Source organism: Diorhabda carinulata, chromosome 4 (assembly GCF_026250575.1).
Source record: "Diorhabda carinulata isolate Delta chromosome 4, icDioCari1.1, whole genome shotgun sequence".
NCBI classification, from domain to species: domain Eukaryota; kingdom Metazoa; phylum Arthropoda; class Insecta; order Coleoptera; family Chrysomelidae; genus Diorhabda; species Diorhabda carinulata.
Window position 1 is genome coordinate 28718002 of NC_079463.1, and position 20644 is coordinate 28738645.

Sequence of the window (20644 nt, forward strand, 5' to 3'; positions counted from 1 at the left end):
CATTCACTTTGCCTGGCGCTAATAACAATATCTAGTTCCCTATAAATCGGATTATAATATGTGCTTTATCAATCTCCAGCCCCCTCCAGCATCCCAGTCTAAAGAGACGTTCGAAGTTTTTACTGGTCCGTGTGCACACGAAATCAGTGCACTTGTAGATCACTAATGTAATAGTAGGGTCAAAATGGATTTTGTTGAAATAACGGGCAAATAAAGAGAAAAATGAAAATAAAATTATTGAGTGTCCAAAATCAAGTGTATTAGTTACGTATGCATTTTAATTAAAAAATTTAGAAAATTGAAAAACTGACTCGTTGATCATTTGGAAGTAACGAGGTATCAGAATGGCTATAGAGACAGAAAAAATCTGTTCTTTAAATTCGATGTGTCTTTGAATTTCAATATCGATTATTACCAGCATCTACGAATACAAAGACAATTTTTTTCTGGCGTGCCGAAGTACTCATCGGCAGGTTAAGTTCTTAATTTTTTATTATGATTGTTTGCTAGCACAAAAAGATAGATATGGAAAAATCGAGAGCAAATCTAATAGTTTCAGTTAAATCTAGTAAAGCCGTAGAGGAATCCGTTGAATGGCTACCCTTACAAACGCATACTGTGCCTGGTTTTCTTAACGTTTCTCTCCGTTATTTTCTTAGTGTTTCATCTTTTATGTCGCACAGATGAAGTTAAATCCTCCCTAAACTTCTGATCACTCTCATCCTATTCTTTCTCGAAATATTCACTTTATACAAAATCAAATTAAAAGACAGAAAAATGCGTATTGCTTAAGAAATTCCAGTTCCGGTAATTTTGATAGATATATATTTATATGTTCATTTTTGTATATTTTAAACTCATCATTTGCATAATCTGAAAATTATTCCAGTTATATCGCGTTAACATAATTTCAAAATACGTCAGAGAATGAATTTGGGACATTTATTTAGAGCTAAAACTATGGAATTTACGTCGAGGAACCACTACTCTATTCAGTTACTATATTTTTTTGACATAATTAGTATTTTATTCGATAATAATTTCATGGTATTTGGTTTAATACTATATATCATTCGAATTAGTAGAATTAAGTAACATTTGCATAATCCTTTAAAGTACGTTTCCTCTAAATTTACTAATATGACTTAATTAGTATTGATAAGACTTTTGTAATAACCCATAACTCAATTAAACGACCAATAATTCGGTAACTATCAGGAAGTTATCCTTATTTTTCAGGTACTATTCTCAATGGCAACATTAAATTCTCTAAAATTCTATTTTATTACCTAAATTACTTTTTGTCACCTTCAGAATAGGCCAGTATGTTCTATATCTCCAACGAGAGTACAGAATTTGTTTTTGTAAGTAGAATGTAATGTTTGTATATTCAAAATGATTCTTGTGACCACTAATAATAAGGTCTTGAAGGTACAACAGTAGACATGGCACTGTAAATAGTATGTACTAAATAGGATGAATGACTTGGACGGTTGGAAGGCTTCTACTGAGAATACCACAAAAACACACTCGTGAGCTTAAAAATCGACTCCAGCAACACCCCTGTAATCACAGGTCAAAGGCAAAAAACCTGAACACGAAATTGTATTTTTTAGTAAAATTTTAAAGCTACAAACAACAATTCTACCTAAACACAACTAAAGATAAACCTGCTCAAGCGGTTGCACTATTGCGACAAGGACAAAGTCAACGAGACGTGGCCAGTGTGCTGACCAATCCATTGACAGCACATCGGGCCCTCACTGTTGCTCAAGCCCAACAAGAGCTCAGATAAGCACGTGGAGTGGCTAGTTAGTCAGAAGAAGACTTGAGATAGATAACCTTGAGCCAAAAGAGCCATCTACCGACCCCAAATTAACCCCCATCCCACCGATCCAGATTAGGGAGCTTGTTTAAGTGGATCTGTGCTGCTTAAGAGAACTGCTACTATAGAGAAAGAAAGTTTACGAATTTCTTAGATCTCTATTTGGCATAGAACACTTTAATTGGACTGACGAATAATGAGGCTTCGTACTATTCTCAGACGAAAGCATAATGTGCCTCCATGGTAGCGATAGGAGAGGACGAGTCTATAGAAGACCTGGAGAAAGATTCAAGCATTTTTGCATGAAAGAAAAAATGTACAAAAAAATATACACGCACTCGAAGTGACAGTTATGAATTGAATTGAGCCGCGTTCGTAAAATTATGGTATAAATCATATAATAGTGGATGATATAAGAATAAAACAACTGGAATGTTAAGGTTATGTCACACTAATGACGAACGAGAGACCGCCAAAACAAAATCTTCATTGGAATTCAACAGAAAGACAACAAAAGTCTTCGGCGAGAAGGCATATAGAAAAGAAGATTAGAGAGCTAAGAGGATCTTTGGTAATACAAAGATATTTTATCTTTTCTCTCATCACAACGTTTCATTCGTTAGAACAAAAGGTAGAAATAAAAACGAAAGGTGGACCACTATCAAAAATATTGAAGTTAAGTTTTTTATATAAAAAACTTCACTCAAAATATTTGCGTCAAAACCAATTGGATTTGTGATTATGACCACAAAAGCAGTACATTCTTTTCCCCTTTTACTTTTTAGTGACGACAATGCCTAGGTGATAATAGCCATCACCGATCTACGATACATAAATATGATAATCAAACAATAATATGGCTCAATTATATTTTGCTTATTCTTTGTCAAAAATTATCAACTGTATTAAATTTCGTACTCCATCAATGTCAAAGCTGGCCATTGCCTTTCCGAATCTTTTGCCCCACTTACTGGCGTTCCGCAAGGTTCCATCCTGGCCCCATTTCTCTATATTATCTATACGTATGACACTCCAGTCCCTCTTGAGCCCACAGTGAAGATCCAATACGTACGCATACGTGCATTATTGAATATAGAGCAAACGTCTTTAGCACTTTGCCCGAAAATCTCCTCAAAAGACTCCTGACCTGCAAGCAATCCATTCTCAGGTACTACCAATACAAGTGTAGGTTTAGCCCTAACAACACCGTTTATGTCAATGCTGGCATAACCCCCATTCCAAACCGCCTAAATGCTCTCCAAGCCCGCTATGTGATTAGAACCATCCAATCAAGTAATTCCGCTGCGAAAGAAACCCAATATGCGGCCCATAGGCGCAAAGCCCAAAAAACTCCCTTACCCGCCACTTCGACTGCTAGCAACAGTATACGATGATCTCCCCGAAACCTACCTTAATTTCCTCGATCATCCCCCAATATCAATCAGATAAATTCCGACCCCCAATATCTACCCACAATGTTCGTCGATCGTCGGTGTTGCAGGTTTTCTGCGGTTCCATGCAACCTAGTGAACCAGTTCTCTAGCCAAATGGCCGACGATAGGGAATAATGCAGCAGCAGCTGTACCCGACCACCCCAAATTAGATTAAGAAAAACATAAAAAAACAAAAACACAAAAGAAATATTGAAAAAACAAAAAAATCTCTCAAAAAAATATAGAACCGTTTTTACTTACAAGCCTTACTTCGTTATCTCGGTCAAAAAACCCCGCTAGAAGTAGCTAGACAAACACATCCTAACAAAACCACCACAACCCCAGTCGTGCAGAGGAGCAACTCCTATATCAAAATTCCTCACAAAAATCCTCCTTACCCTACCAAAATCAGAAATTGTAGTAACAACTCTCTAGACAATATCAGAGATCCAACGATCTTTCTGAACACTAATACAATAAACTAGTCAAAAGGGCTGGAAAAAAGTTTGTATCCAAAATAGACAATTTTAATGGCAAAGCGTTTGGAGAATTTGCTAATAAAAAAAGAATACAATTTATAGGAAATAGATTGCAACATCGCAATGAAGATCCTGTCTTTAGTACCAAAGTATACAGTTCAGTGAACAATCTTTCAACATGGAATTTTTGAACGTTTTCAAGTTGAAAACTGGAACATTGGACAATAAAAGTACAGGAAAAGACGTAAAGTGATGCTTGGTGATTATTATTTTTCTTGTTTCAAAACTGCTACAACAATTCATCGTTTCACTAACAAATCCGATAAAATCAAGTTATATTTGAAGAAGAAGACAAAAAGGTGGTAAGTTTTATTAGAAACATTTCAGAGCTCCTAAATTATTTCACCACGTGCCACCACTGACTTATCAGGATTCATTCTGTATAGATTTTGCAAGAGTGACAGTCGTATTCATGAATACAATGTAGATAATAAACTTTTTTATTCAAATAAATCGAATAAATTACTTTCTAACCGCATAAATACATAGCTAGAAGGAAAAAGAAAGAACTTATCTGTGATTTGAAGGTGCACTAATCTTCCCTGCATCCAAAGTAAAATTTGTTAATGTAGTTAATGTGTTTTCTGTCGACTGCGCGTAAATACCGGCTTCTAAGGATCCAATTTTCTTAAAGAGGTTTAGTGAAAAATTCACCGAATCCGGCTCGAAGGACCAATGATTCAAATTTTGGTTGTTGTTGTGTTGATGATGTGCGTTTCAATTTTAAATTATTTTTAAACTTAATAATGACTTTATTCTGTTAACAACCGAACTAATATAAAATAAAAATGCTATCTCTGGTTGTCGATAAAAAAGCTAGACATTCATTATCGACTGAGAAATTCATATCAACTTTTTTATATAAATATAAATATAAAGGAAAAGTGGTAAATACGTAACTTATATGTCTCAATTGGAATGGAGCAATAAATTTACTTTTAGGACTTTTATTCAATTGGCTCCACCACTAAATTCACAATTGATAAAACTGTTTCGATTCATAATCAGCAACGTTCATGTACCTAAACAATTCAAGTAAAATTTCTTCTTATTATATTAATCACTACTTATTTTTGAGTATAAAAAAGGTTATTTACTTTAAAGTAGATGTGTAGGTCTTCATGATCATCACCATTCAGCTAGTCTGTGCCTACTGCTGGACATAAACAAGTATTTGGATAAATCTGTGCCGCTTCTGTGCTGCATTCCAGTTTGATTACCCTCTCTCAATATCGTCGGACTATCTCATTGATATGTGCTTTGCAGAGATCAACATTCAAAATATTTCCATCTACAAACTTAGCTACGTATATATTGATACAACATAATTACTTAGAGGGTATAATACCTCCACTTTGGGAAGGATACATCATTTACACAGATGTTTGTTTTTAAAGGTTGATAACTTTGAATTGGAAAGACTGTATCATTTGACAACACATCTTCATGTCATAATGGAAAGACTTACATAAAACTACCGCTTCGAAATTATGAAAATCATGGTTATATTCGTCTAGATTATAGAGCACTTCGTCCATTTTATGGCGCAGATAATGGTCCTCTGGAGCAGCTAATTAACAATGGATTGTTTTCGGACCACGTTTAATCTTACCGATAATTTTTATTCTGTGAGACTCCACATTGAAGAAGGTCCAAAGCAATCAATTCGTTACCGTTGTCAGCATTTGGATTGCATTTTATGAAACTATAGTTGGCTTAAAATCTATCAACTTGTGCCAGACTTAAAGCCAAAGACCAAAATATACGTCGGTTGAATGAGTATAATCGACAAGTATTTGTAAAAATATCACAGAAAATTGCTGTTTGGGGATGGTAAATATGTTTTCAACCTCATTATTTGGTATGAATCTTGCGGAAATTTGGTTCCAACAGGAATTGATCTACTTAACGAAACTTTTGATGAAAGAATAATTTTTCTTAATGGTCCAATTAATTGACCACCAAGATCGTGTGATTTAACACCATTGGATAATTTTCATTTGGTTTTTGTAAAATCATTTATCTACGTAAATAAATCACTTGGTTTTCTTGTATAGACTAACGGGTAACTATAAAGATACGAACGCATACAACTAAGTTTCAAACGATAATTTAATCAAAATATATTTCTATTAGAGTATAATTTAAATCAGAAATTAGTTTTTGTTTGAAGAATCCTTGATTTTAAGAATATCCCATATAAAAGAATTCTTGATAGAAGACGTGATTCACTGATGATTCTTCGAATCGATTTAAAAATTGAATATCGTCTAGTTTTCAATAAAAAAATTATTAATATTAATTAAAAACTTACCTGAGTTTGTGTTAGTCCCAAACTGGCCGCCAGCTCTGCCCTTTCTGGTAAGGCCAGGTACTGTGTCCTTTGGAACCTCCTATTTAGTTGTTGTAATTGAAGACTGGAATATATCGTACGGGGTTTTCGCATTTTTTTACCTTTGCCACCACCCGACGGCCTGTCTAACGATAAACATTTGTCTGTAAATAAAAAAGATCATGTTTCAGGAGATTTTTTTTACTATGAGAATTATAGAAGACTTGGATTATCAATCGTCGCACAATATTAATATTTTGTGTAGTAAAACTAGCTATTAAAATTGCATAGTAGAGATTGTTAACAGTAAAACTAATTATTTCTTACTTTTTCTTCTTTGCAATGATCAGTTTTGTTCATTCGACTACAGTTTTTGTTCTTCTTTGACATACAATTAGTTGTTATGATCAATTTTGTACAAGAAAGTAGTGAAACCTAATTACTAATCCAAGTACGGTCATATTATTACAGAATAATTGAAATGTTTCCTAAAATTATCATAAATTACTTAAATAATACTTGATACAAGTTATCGGTCTATTATTGGTTTTTCATAATCGTAAGCCGTGAGGAATAATAGAAAAAGGATTTTACAGACTGAAAGGCATTTGTATGAAAAATTACATAGCCGTATCATGAGATTTTTTTCATGTACGAAGATGGTTCCGGAAGTACCTAGCCCAACAAAAAGATCACAAAAAAATTGGGAGAAAATATATACTTTTCCCAGCGTGTTCAATAAGTTTGATACTTTTTGACCACTAAACTATTTTTTCAAGTCTGGAAATAGAAAACAATCCAAGGGGGCTAAATCTGGCACAACGGGGACATGAACTAGCAATTTAAACTTTAATGCACGAATTTTGGCCATTGCAATAGCGATTGTGTAGGTTGGTGCATTGTCTATATCAAATAACACTTTTTTTTCAGTCAAACGTGGCAGTTTTTTATTTCTACGCTCAAGCGTTGCAATAAATTCCGAAAAAACCGACGCCATAACCTTGCCTCCAAATGGAATGGCTTCTTTAGAGCCGGTACTCCCTTTTCAGTCCATTGTTTTGATTTTTGTTTCGGGTGTGAAGTGATGGACTCACGTTTCATCCAAGTTATGAGACGGCGCAAAAATTTGTCTTTATTTCTGTGAAACGACGCTGTTTTTGTTCTATTTGTTTCTCATGTCAAAATTTTCAGTTAATATGCGATTTAGCGCACTTTTTGAAATACCTACAACATTTCTGAAATCGTCACCCCATTTATCCGACCACAGCTATGCTGGTCTTCGTTGATAACGATGGAGCAGTCTCACCCAGAGTAGAATCCAGTTCAGCTTTTATATTGGTTGGGATAAGGCCATTCAAATAAAAGTATTGTATCACTTAACGATGACTAAATTTTTCCATGTTGACAAATTCAGTGAAAACGTTCACTATTGACTGCTGCCAAACAAATATTAAATAACGTGGCATCTTCAAATTTGAAACAGATGCTGTATATATTGTGTATTTTCTACAGTGGTATTTTTCAAGCAAATACCGCTATCTCTAGGTCAGGCTTCTGAGACCTATTTACCAATAAAGGTTAGTAATTTCGTTTTATTCTAATTCCAAGTATCTCTTCCCAACTAATTGAACCTAAAATACGATTGGACGTTTTCCCATTTAGTGAGGAAGTCCAAGTTGTATATTCTTAACAGTTTAGTCGCAACTGGCTAGGGGCAGTCTTAAGTCTATGGTGAATATACGAATAGTGTGATTATGGAAAATTTGGCGTAAATAATTATTTTAAATCATTTACAAACAAACATTCAAGTAAAAGTGTTGATGGCACAGTGGAATTAGTCAGTAGTATGCTTTTGTAAAGTAGCAGCTGTTTTTAGATAATAATGTAAATAATGTCTGAAAGATGAGAAAAGGCAGTGAATCATAGAATTAAAAAAAAAGAGAAAATGTGGGAGTTGGACAATAGTATTCATGGAATGATCGACCGAGTCTACTTGCGACAGTTCATATTCTGGATTTGTAAGAAGAAGCTCACTTATACTTGGAAGTTTTCATATTTAAACTATAATTTATGGATGTAACGTTGCTTAAAGTGCCGATTTAATTAGCAAACATAAAAAATCTATTAGCATTAGATGGAGAGAAGATTACAATAACCTAAGCAAAACATCAGAAAATCTCTATTTCCAGCTTCATCCATATCTACCAAATAGCATTCCACATATAACAAATTTCAATTATATACTGTACCGAATGAAAAGACGAAGATTCAGAAACATATACCTACAAATGCACATACACATACACATTTTCAATTACAGCACAATTTAGTCAATGCAGGATTTCACAATAATATTTTTTCCAGCTTATAAGGTGGACTACAACTCGTGACGATTTTTAATCCCTTGAGATAAGGATACGCCAACTCGGGATATTTCAGGTAAACGAAAAGGTAGTTCGAGTACATAATACAACTAGTGACGAATCCATTAAGAGTTTTACTTAGAATTGAATACCTAATCCACCTTATAATATTGAAAAATCCAAAAATTGAATTTCTAGAATTTACAATTTTTTTACGTGCGGTTTGATTCAAGTCTGTTACTTATTTATGATCCTTGTGCTCTGAGAATGGATTAATATTATCTGTCAATTAAACAAACCAGAACACGACAACATATCTATAACTATAATTTCACTAATTTTTGTCTTTAAGATGGGTTCCAACTAGTGCGCCTATAACTTTTGAGAATCCTTTGGTTGAAAACTGGTGCCTTATATGCATTTTTGTTCTTCAGCTGTTGGCCAGGTTATGACATTAGGAGAAAAATTGGTTAAATATTGAGGTGTTCTCTGCACAACCTTACTCAAAAACTGAGTACAATGCCAAATCGGTCAGCAGCATCTCTTTAGGATATAGTCCAGTAAACTATAAATTTATTTATATTACTTATTCTATTCAATGAATTCTATTTTTTATGCTGGTGTACAGTTACCTCTAAATAGTCCTTAATTATCTCTTCGTCACTCAATAAAGAGCTTAGTTCATCGTTGGTAAAAATAATTTTAAAACTATTAGTTTCCATTTGTTGTGTATCTATAGTTGAAAGAGAGCTTGGCGTGAAAGTATAAATATATTATATATTTTCAACTCAATTATGAAAAATAAAAAATTCAAATCAGCAATAATCATAAATGCACACTAGTTCAAATCCCAAATAAAGCAAAAGCTTTCTAATTATTATTCAACTGCGCAGATCTCTAACACAAAATTTCCTACAAATCCGCGGACTTTTCTGACTATCATAAAATAGTTTTCAACTACGAATACCTGACTATTTATCAGCAGTGAGAAATTTTAGTTTTGCCAACGCCAAAAAACTAGTGCCCATGACTTGGACAATTTCTGATAGTTTCTGATTGCTCCGCAAACAAAGCTGATAATGCATACTTGCAATTGGTTAATTTATGTTAGGTTAGTTATATAAAATAAAAGAATATTAATTTGTGAAACTAAATTTAATATTTTTTTATTGTTTTTTATTTTTTTTTTTGTTTTGTGCCTGGAATGTAAAATATTTTTCACCTAAATGCATTGTAAATATATATTCTATTTTTGTTTTCGTTTCATAATTAAAATCTCGAGCTGCATAATCCTCGGTCACGAGTTGTCTAATATTCATGACAACCAAGATCACGAGTTGGCACATTGTAATAGAAATTAAAGTTTTATGGCGGGTATTAAAATCACGAGTTGGCGCACTCCCAGCTGATATATTGAGAATTATTTTTGTTTCCATATTTCATAATACAATCAAAAGATAGTAGTTTCCAGAATTATACATTTTTTCTTATCTACATAATTTTATTTTTAAATATACCGTTTTGCTCCTTTTCTCTACTATATTAATTAATTCTAACTATTTTTTAACACATTACAACCATTTTTGAATGATTTCAAGTATATCAGATTGTACGTTAGTATGTATAAGGATGAATTTGAACTTTATTTAATAGAGGATTTTCCAACTAATTATTAGGAAGTAATAGTTTCCATTTGATTAAATTTTTGTCACATTTCAGTACCCATATGTTTAAAATATACTTTTATAACTTTATTATAATCTGCATCTATTATTTTTAACGACCTATTGTAAAAAAATTTATACAAGAAAATTATATTTTTTAGTCTGTTATTTGGAAAAGCTTTTTATTTAATATTTCAATGAAAAATTACCTTCTTATAAACGTATACAATTCCTTATCGTTTCACATAAATATGCATCAGCATAAATACATTTATATACATACTTTGAAAATTTACAATAAATGAGTTTTGTATGTTTTGTTGTACTTTGTTTAAAATATATTATGATACAATCCTAACCTTGTAAATTTTATCAAACATTACTTATAATATCCTCTAAGTAACATGGGTAGGCACTTAATTTTCGGATTAAGTAAAATGAAGTAAAACTGCTAAATTGTATCGTCGAAACATAATTATAAAAAAAAACGAACTAAAAAAGATCAGCAGACAGTATTTAGTACGTGGCATATATAGAACCACGAATTTTTAATGAATTAACAAAATTACAAGTACATCGAAAGATATAGCTAAATAAAAATAAATTTCACAGATTATTTGGAAGATATATGATGAGTTCGTGTTTCGAAACACCTTGTATATTAAAGTTTAATAAAAATTTTATACAGTTTGAAAAAACCTACAGACACACACGTACATTGTTAACGAGGAAGAGATTATTACCACAGCTGGTTCTCTGCATTACCGATGTATTTAACAATTCTTGACACATAGACGTACGCAGTTAGGTAAAAAGAAGACAGCTGTTTATCAAGTTCCACAATTTTTTATTTTCACTTCATATCAACCGATTAAAGTGAAGTGGTTCAATCGAATATGTCGGAATTGACGTAACACCGTCTCATTATAAAGCATATATTTTTACACAAGTTTAATATATTTAATGAAGTGTGTACGTATGCCTCTTTTTGAAGAAAAAAATTCTTTCTTCCCTAAAAGTTTTTTCTTGTAAAGTAAGTGAAAGGCAAGATTTCAAATCTAATTACATCGAACAACATAATGCTCAACATCCAGTGACTTTCGAACAACGTTGACTGATTTTGAAAATACTGTAGAGTTTCGGGTAATTCAAGAAATTACCAAAGCTGCCAAAGATATTTATTATAATTAAAGACTCACCAATTCTCGTAATGTTTCTGAAGAAACATGAACCATTGTGAATGATCTAAGAAATAAGCCTACTTCAAGTTTTGTCATATAAAAATACATTGCAGCCTTTATTAAATAACACCAGCAATGACGTCGTTGAATTTGTGAAATTCTTATTGTTTGTTGTGGACAATTCCTTGAAATGGGAGTTACATATTGTGACATTATCTAAAAAATTAAGTTCCTCCTGTTTTTCGTTGAGATCAGTTTCCAAAGAACTGAACTTAATGCTCAACATAATAGTCTATGCCCTTCCTTTCTGGGGTACGTGTGGTGCAACTCAATTTGAGCGACTCTTAAAACTACACGTTCGGAATTAATGGCTCAATATTTTAAAATACAAAAAAATGCGCAATCACTTGCCATTGAAATTTTATTTTTATCTTTATTTAGATATTTTTATGTTTGTTTTTTAGTTTTTACAAACTTTTGTCTTAATTCACACATTTTTGGAAAAAATATGAATAGATTAATGAAATAGACTCAAAATATTGTAAAAAAATACTTTGACCGCTTTTTTAAATATTCTTGGCAAATAGAAACGGACTGCGAGTAACATGCCGCAATCGGGATTGGTTTTCCCATAGCAATAAACTTTGAATCATGAAAAAATGTTAATTTTTGGCCGAGATATGAAAAAAATTATCCGCCTGCTTACCCAAGTCAATGTCTAGACAGCGGCACTCGCAGAGATCCAGCATCGTGAGAATGAGCGGACTTTTGGGTCCCATTATCTCGAAAAATATCGAATTTCCGAGAAAAATGATAGGGGACACTTTTGTAGATAATGAAAAGATCTCCATCTTTTGTCTAAAGGAAATTTCTCTAAGTCCTATATTTTGGCCGATATCGGCCCATTCCAGGGTTTAGGGGCCCATTTTGGGCCCCATTCTTAGCCGCTATCGTGTTAAAGATTTTCTCCCTTGAAAGTATTTGTCATGACCTACAAATTGCGCCACAAGGGAATAATTCTCGGAATTAACTGGAGCTTTGGACCTTCAGTTACTGGACTATCTACAAATTGTAACAATATTTTGACAATAAAGCATTTCTCTCTTTCTCTATCCTATCGTCCTTGGATAAAGAAACAAGTGAAGAAAAAGGACATATATTTAGAAAATGAATAAATCAAACAAACCCAGTAAATTCATGTTTCCCTGACAAAACGTATATTAGTTTGAGGGTATAAAGTTCGTAATCTAATTATAAGTAAATCAGTCAATGACATTTGTAAGAAGCCTTTAAAAAATAAATCAAGTTTAAAGAACACACCGGCATATTAAATACTACCTTCATAATGATAAAGAAAAAAATCGAAAACAGAGCAGCTGCAGAAATTTTAAAAGCAAAATGACTATCAACACTATAAAAAAGAAGAAAAGTATTTCTTCATTAACAGCGACGGTTTTAAATTAATTGGAATCAAAAGCTAAACTGTATTTTTCGAGTGATGTTAGTTTTGACATGTAATTTATAGGTAACCAGAGCTACTACTTTTTCATTTCGGATTTATTCAACCGCTAAAACGACTAAATGAGATTAGGAAAACGTTGTTTGTTTAAGTTTCTACCTTTTTCCACATATTTTTTTTTTTAATTATAGACAATGAAGAAATTACATCACCGATTGAGAAAATTCCAATTTAACAGTCCTCAATTTTATTTTCAGCACAGTCTCCTTTTAAGTCTATACCATTTTTCCAGCGATGCAACCCTTCTAAATGTTAGTAACCGTCTTTTTTCTTGAAATAAGCGCTCACGTATGCGATAACGACCTTGTTTGATGAAAATTTCTCTTTTGCAAGTGTATCTTTGAGGTTAGGAAACAAGAAAAAGTCCCTGGGGGCCATTTATACGTGAATTTAGCCATAGCCACCATTTTGGAGATAGGCGATGAGCACAATTCCATAATTATCCCAAAAAAACAGTTGCCATCACTTTTCTTGGCGATGAAACGTCTTTACCTTTTTCGAAACAGATCTGCCCTTGCAATCCACTGCCTTGAATTTTTTTGTTTCAGGAGTATAGTGGTGGATCCAGGCTTCATCTACAATTACGAATTGACGCAAAAGATCTGATCTTACTTAAAACGAGTTAATAAGACCTAAGATATGTTCATTCGAATTTCGAATGCCCTTAGTTAGCATGTACTCGGTGAAAAAACATGATATTGGTATTGATAAATTAGTTTATTATTACAAACAATAAACTTTCAGAAGTACAAACATTAAAATCCTATGTCGATAAGTCTAGAATGTAAGGAAGATTAAGCATTTCTCAGTTTTGTTGCTTTGCAGCTGCTCTGTGGATTCTGGGATTGTCATGGTAGAGCAGGCACTCACAGAAGAGACAATATCGTCTTTTACGTCAATACTAAAGCTTTATTTGATCCAAAAGGTCGATGATATAACGTTCCTGTAAGGAATCTACCACTAAAATAGACCGCCAATCCCAAAAAACCCCTGGTCAACACTTTCCTCGCAAACAATCAAGTTTTAGTTTTTACGAGATTTTCTTCACCTTTTTTCCTCATTCCATACTTAAATGATGATAATTATATGTAAAAAATTTAGATCTCTTTTCTTAGAACGCGTTCGGGGTAATTCAAAAATACAAATTCGAGCTGCTTTTTGTCCTTGACATCCAATGCGTGGACATTTTTCTAAAGCTCGACCGCTTCGTAATGATTTGAAGCTGATAATAAGTTCTTATGAAATTTGAAGCGCTGTGAAGCGTCGATCCCATTCTATGAGCTCACGTGTTATCTTTCATTAGTGACATTGGTGATAAGTTTGATTCGCTACAATCACAGCCTCGCTTTAATTCGTTGCAGAAACTCTTGATCGTGAAAGGGTTGATACACCAAATTGGACAAGCAGTCTACTCTAGGTTATTCGAAATTCATGAGTATGCATTGATAAACACCTATCACTCATCGGATTAGCCGGCTGATTAGGCTTTCCTACTCTAGGTATTCCCACGCAACGTTTACAACCGCCCAATTCCACACAAGTGGTTTGAGAGCCTTGATGAGGTTAAAAACACGTATGCCATTATGTGAGACCTAACTAAAGCCTTGGACTGCGTGAACCCACACATTTTGTTGCGCAAGATTAAACACTATGGAATCTGAGGTAGAGAGTTGGAGCTGTGTGAATTTTATTTAGAGAATCGACAACAGTACGTAAGCTACAACAACTATTTTGACATATTTCATGTATTTTTTATCAAATTATTATTACATTTTCTGATGCTGTGTTACTATAAGTTCAGTGCACTAGATGTTTCATAATTTTATTATTATTCCGATAATTATTAGACAAAATATGTTTTTATGACGTTCCAATAATTCAAATCTTCAATCATTTCAATCAGTATCTTCAATTTTGATTTAACTATACCTTTCATTACGAGTAGAATAAATGAAAATGCAATTGATTGTATCAGAATGCAGTCCTCGCAAAAATAGCACCGATACATACTTAAAAAATTGTAGGCCAACCTTAACATTTGATAGTTAACATATTAATTTAATTTTCTAATAATGATTTCAAAATTTGACTCCAGCCTTCTGTAGATCTCTGTCTTTGGATGTATATGACTAAGTCCCGGTAATCAAAATAGCATTAAACAAATTACTTTGCGTTCCCTTACGTTTCAAAATGAGCTATTTAAGGTAATAGTGAAGCCATTTGATTTAATCGCCAAACAAAGAAATTTACCGAAGCGACAACTTCAATAGTATCTTGTAACAAGCCGGTGTAGTTGTCGCTTTATTAAAAAAAAAAGGTGGGAAATTTGACACAAATAACATAACCTCAAATTAAATAAACGAGGATTAATTAATCAACCCTAATTACTTAATTAGAAAATTGACTTTTAATAATAGTTTCGTAATTAAATGACTGTGGTACATCGTGCTTTACGGAAAATTATAGGAAGGGGATTATGAATAATTAGTTTAGTGTCACTAACACTGCCAGATAGTGAATATTGATTTGTCAGTCACAGGAAAACAAAATACGAAACTGTTAAGTTTCAATAAATCAACAACTCTTTCTTGAATTTGATGAATTAACAATTATTATTAAAAATACTAGTGCTAATGAGACTCATTTTGTTACAAACATACGTAAAGATTATTGAAATTAACTATTCATTATGTCATAAGTTTAAAACAGCTTAGCGGTATGGCATTGCATATTCCAATTTTCTAAAATGGTCTAGAATGTAAAACGTTGAAGGAAACTTGGCGTATCTAGAAGATGAATGATAAATATGGACTGGTAAACTTTGTGGAATGACCGCCGAGTAAGGGGGCACAAGTGGCCTCATTTTTTTTCTTACGAGTTTTCACAAATCCATATAGGTACGTCGGTCTCATCAGATGTAGAGATGTTGAAAGAAGATGATCAAACATCCACACCAACTGAGTTTACTCGTACAAACCAAACTATAAGACTAGCTGAGGATCTTGGATCCACATACCCTCCATATCTTAACAAGAAAAATCTAATGGAAGAGCTGGAAACTTTTTCAAGTTGGTAAGCAATCCAAACTTTTTGTTAGTGGGCACATTGATGCACTTATTTATAAGAAATGACTACAGTCGGTTTTCCCTCAGTTATGTACAACCCTTCGACGGATGAACGGGCATTTAGCAAATTATCATTAATAAAGAATCGCTCACGTGCGACTACTGGTGAAGAGAGACTGAATCATTTGGTGTTACCAGCATGAAACAGCTGATAATCATTTGACAACATCATTGACAATTTTGTCAGAATGAAGGCTAGAAAGTAAAGGTTTCAATTTTAATTTTGATGGAAAAGCTTTATGTTAGTTTGTAACCTAAAATGATTTGTAATGTTTAAGTTAAAAAATAAAAAACGTAAAAAAAACTTTGAAATGATCACTTATCCCTCAGCTTCGTGTTTTTTTATTAATTAATGTCAAAATTGTTCAAATATTTTGTTAACAGGTACTATAAGCAATAGTCAATTATAACTTAAAACTAATTAAAAATAAAAATTAACAGTTCAATTAAAAATTCCATGTATCAAAATTTACTTATTTCGAACATAGATGTGTAACAAATAATAAGTGAAATCAATGAGGATTTGTATTTTTATTAAACATTTTCAGATTATATTGCAGTTTTTTAATCCTGTAAGCCTATTAACCTATTGGTCTAGAGATGTTTTAGAAAAGCTCAGCTCACGACACGAATTTTTATTAAGTTTATATAGACTTTGTAAAAATGAGACAATGAGCCAGTTCAAGAACATGGTTACTTTCAATTCCCGATTTTAATTATTTTGTCACGGGGGGATCGAGACCAAACTCTGCCCGGGACCACCAAAAGTCTCTCGACGACCTTGCTTTGTGGAGTATATTTTTCCATAATGAAATCGAGTTCGTTGATTAAAAATGGTATCCCAAAAATTCGAAAATCTCACGTTCAACAAATATAGAGGTGTATAAATTAGGTTAAAGTTGAAAAATATTCCATTGTAATAGTTGCTACTATTTTCGGAAGATTTGGACCTTGTTCATAGGGGGAAGTGAACAGTTGGAATCGCTGATCCCAAAAAATCTCCAGAAAGACCAAGCTACATCTATTAGAAACATTAATAAGACCAATAGTGAGCTACGAAGGCGAAACGTGGATTCTTAACAAAGCAGAGGAAGAGAAGTTATATATAAGGGAAAGAAAAATACTGGGCGTTAAAAAAGAGGGAGATTTATGGCCGAGGTGAAGAAATAATGAAATAAGGAATCTATTTGGAGAAACAGAACAAAGCGAAATAATAAAATCCAAAAGAATGGAGTCACATACAGAAAATGCCAGATTTTAAAGCAACAAAAAATGATGTACATAGGAGGTACAAGAAAAATAGAAGATCAAGGAGAAGATGGTACGCAGAGATGATGGAAGACCTAAGAGAATGAAGAATTCAGAACTTGGAAATCACTATGGGCCTAAAATTGGCCTGTTGATGTTAAGATGTGTGCCAATTATCAATAGACAATGCTGAATTTATAAATTTGAACCTGGAGTAGAGAACGTCCACGGAAGAGGTGAAGTGATAATCTAGAGCAAGAATAAGAAAATATATCGAAGAAGGAACAGACAGTATACCTACTATACAAAAAAACGACTAAATTTGTAATGAAATCTCTTGATATTATGAAAATGAGTCGATCTTTTTGTATTGTTGTAATATACATCAACTATTTCATTGAATACGCCGCATTATGTCTTTTTGCTAATATTCTTCAACTAAAATACTCAAATTATGCACTTCGAATCTAGTTGATATATATACATTTGGTAAAATGATCCCATTGGAGCTTTTGCACCTTCGAAACCGAAGGTTTTGAAAGATCTGCTGCTTTGCTGACAAACTCAGGGGTAAATATAAAAGTTATATAAAAGGATGGTGGATGCTACAGTAGCTGAAAGTTCCATCGATGAACCTGTTAATCAAAGAATGGCAATGACTGAAAAAATGATCCCGACTGTAGCCCGCAGCGATACATTTATAAATTTACAGCTAATGCTGATGAAATTAGAAACATGATTTGTTCAAAATTAATTGAATCGCAAGGTATTAGATATTATCAGAAATTATACTAAACACACTAATTACCCTACCACTACACTTACACTGTGTAATTGTGAGTGTAAATAGTGCGTTCACTATATATCACCAATGGTTCCAAAAATTCCGACTTAGTTGATTATCAGAAATCGTTCTAATTTCACTTTTTATCTTTATGTTCATAATTTAGAATATTTAATATAAAATTGTATGTATTACATTCTTTTCTAGCTTTGCTTTGTTGTTTGTTTGGTTGCGACACAATTTTCATTTGTATATATAGTAATTACTTAAGCGCCTGAAATCATTTTCAGTCTTTAAATATTTTAACAAGAATAATGAATCAAAATAAGAACCACGTGAAAATTAATACTTTTTGCACAGATATAGGTATAATTTAAATGATTTATATTAAATTTTTATATTTATACTTTCTAATTATCACAATAATTACGTTTAGAGGCAAATAGCTGCTTGGTAAGATTCAAATTATTGATATTACGAAAAATCGATCTATCACATCTATTTTATAAGGAAACATTTATTTCCGGAGTTACCGGAAGTGGCCGTTATCTCAGGAAAGCTAACAGATATCGAACCATGTGATCGATAGATCTCATCAAGATCTATCTGTGTGTGAAAAGTCATGATGATACGCAGGAGAGTTTCTGTGGAAACATTATGCAAATGCATTATTTCCACGAAAAATCAATAGTTTAAATAAAACTTTAGTAACGCGTGCGTCAATCATCATAACTTTTCACACACAGATAGATCTTGATGAGATCTATCGAACAAAGTTATCCATGGTTCGATATCTGTAACATCAATAGTCTATGTACAGAGTTTCATTATGATCGTCGTGGGGTGTCTTACTAAAATTTCTACTTTTTAACCTGTTATTTGAGATTGGATAGTAGATTAATTCCTTGAACCTTAATTCTGTTTGTAAAGTTGCCAGAGATTTATTCTATTGAATAGTACAAAACCATCAATAATGCTGAAAGACAAGAATATTTGAAAAATTAATTTTAATATGATGATATGGAACTTGGAAGTTCCATTAAAAACTAATTGATCGTCTCGTTTACTGCTATTTGGTTAAAAAAAGTTTTGAACACGTTACAATCATTAAAAATGTCATTTTGTGGCTTAAGTGAAATTGAAAACATGATTTGAACATAACAAATGAATTGAAGATGTTAGTCTGAAAAAAACGGCCAAAAATATAAGAGTCTGAGATAAGTAAGTTCTGATATTCTTTGTTATATAAATATCTACATGAAAAATTCATTCCGAACTCTCATCATTCAATCAATCTATCACTATTGAAGAGTACAGTGTATAATTCGGAAGAATACATCAAACTTAAAGGAAAAAGAAACCCGGTTGAAGTAGAAAAACCAGTTACCCCAGTTCTATCTCAACGTGCATTGTCTCCAGATATTGCGCCATCGTTTATTTCGTTTCTTACAAAAGTGTCTCAAAAATACTTTGACTGAATAATGGTACGTGAGTTTTTATTAGGTCTGGCTATTGAATGCGCGACTAGAGGGCGCCCTAGACGGGTGGGATGAAAAACGAGTACTGCGTTGGGTATTTAGATATCTTGTCTATGCACGTCCCAAAAGACGTATCCGTCACTATTATAATATTTGTGCAATAGCGGTTTGAAACGAATTTTTTTTCTCGTGCTGGAGAAACCATGTGTGACAAAAAACAGAAGCAACGTATCAATCTCAAATTTCTCGTTAAATTGAAAAAAAATCCGACTGAAAACTATAAATTGTTGCAAAAGGCATATGGGGACAATTCTTTAAATCGTGCGCGTGTTTTTGAGTGGTGTAAGCGCTTTATTGAGGGCCAAGAGAGCACTGAAGATGACCAACGCCCATTTCGCCCTGTGACTGTTACAACTCCAGAAACAGTGATCAAAATCAACCAACTTGAGCGGGTAGTTCGTCGAATGAGCATCCGAATGATTGCCGAGGCTGTAAGTGCCGATAAAGAAACGGTTAGAAAAATTTTACACGAGGAAATACACATGACAAAAGTCTGTGCGAAGTTGGTGCCAAAAAATCTGACTCCTGATCAAAAGTCTGCTCTTTCTTTGAAAGGTTGGAAAAAGATCTGCTTTAAAAGGAATCCTATAGAAGCGATAAAGCAGAAAACGGCAGAGCTCCTAAAGGCGCTCACCAAAGAAGACTTCCAGTACTGCTTAGATCAATGGAAAAAAACGTATGGAAAGGTGTGCGGCGAGCGGAAGGGATCATATTGAAGGGGAGCATTCGAATGTAGAATAATTTTTATAATAAAACCGTTTTTCGTAACCAGTCTCGTTATTTAATAGCCAGTCCTCATATTCAAGGCATTATACTGCAGATTTTGTTGTTTGATCTTGACATACACTGTTAAAAATTTCTTTAATAATGTGTAGGTGTAAGTTTGACGCAAAACAATTTAGTAAATTTACTAAACAAAATAATTCAATTCATTTCAAGAGAATCATAAAACATTTCGTAAAATTTACTAAGCGGTAAAAATATTTGATTTACTATATCATTTTTTAATTTTTATCGTAACGATTGTAACTATACCATTCAATTAACTCAACTCAATATTTTGTTATTTCACTTGACGATGAATAATTTCTTC

At 32.9% G+C, this 20644-nt stretch overlaps 1 protein-coding gene across 2 annotated transcripts in view; it reads right to left on the reverse strand.

The window, feature by feature from the left end:
* LOC130892736 (homeotic protein distal-less-like) overlaps positions 1 to 20644 on the reverse strand; it is a 173434-nt gene that overhangs the window by 147058 nt on the left and 5732 nt on the right. For both annotated transcript variants that reach the window (XM_057798307.1, XM_057798306.1), the window contains exon 2: positions 6112 to 6293. In XM_057798307.1, coding sequence (XP_057654290.1) covers positions 6112 to 6293 — 182 coding nt within the window. The remainder of the gene's footprint in view (positions 1 to 6111; positions 6294 to 20644) is intronic.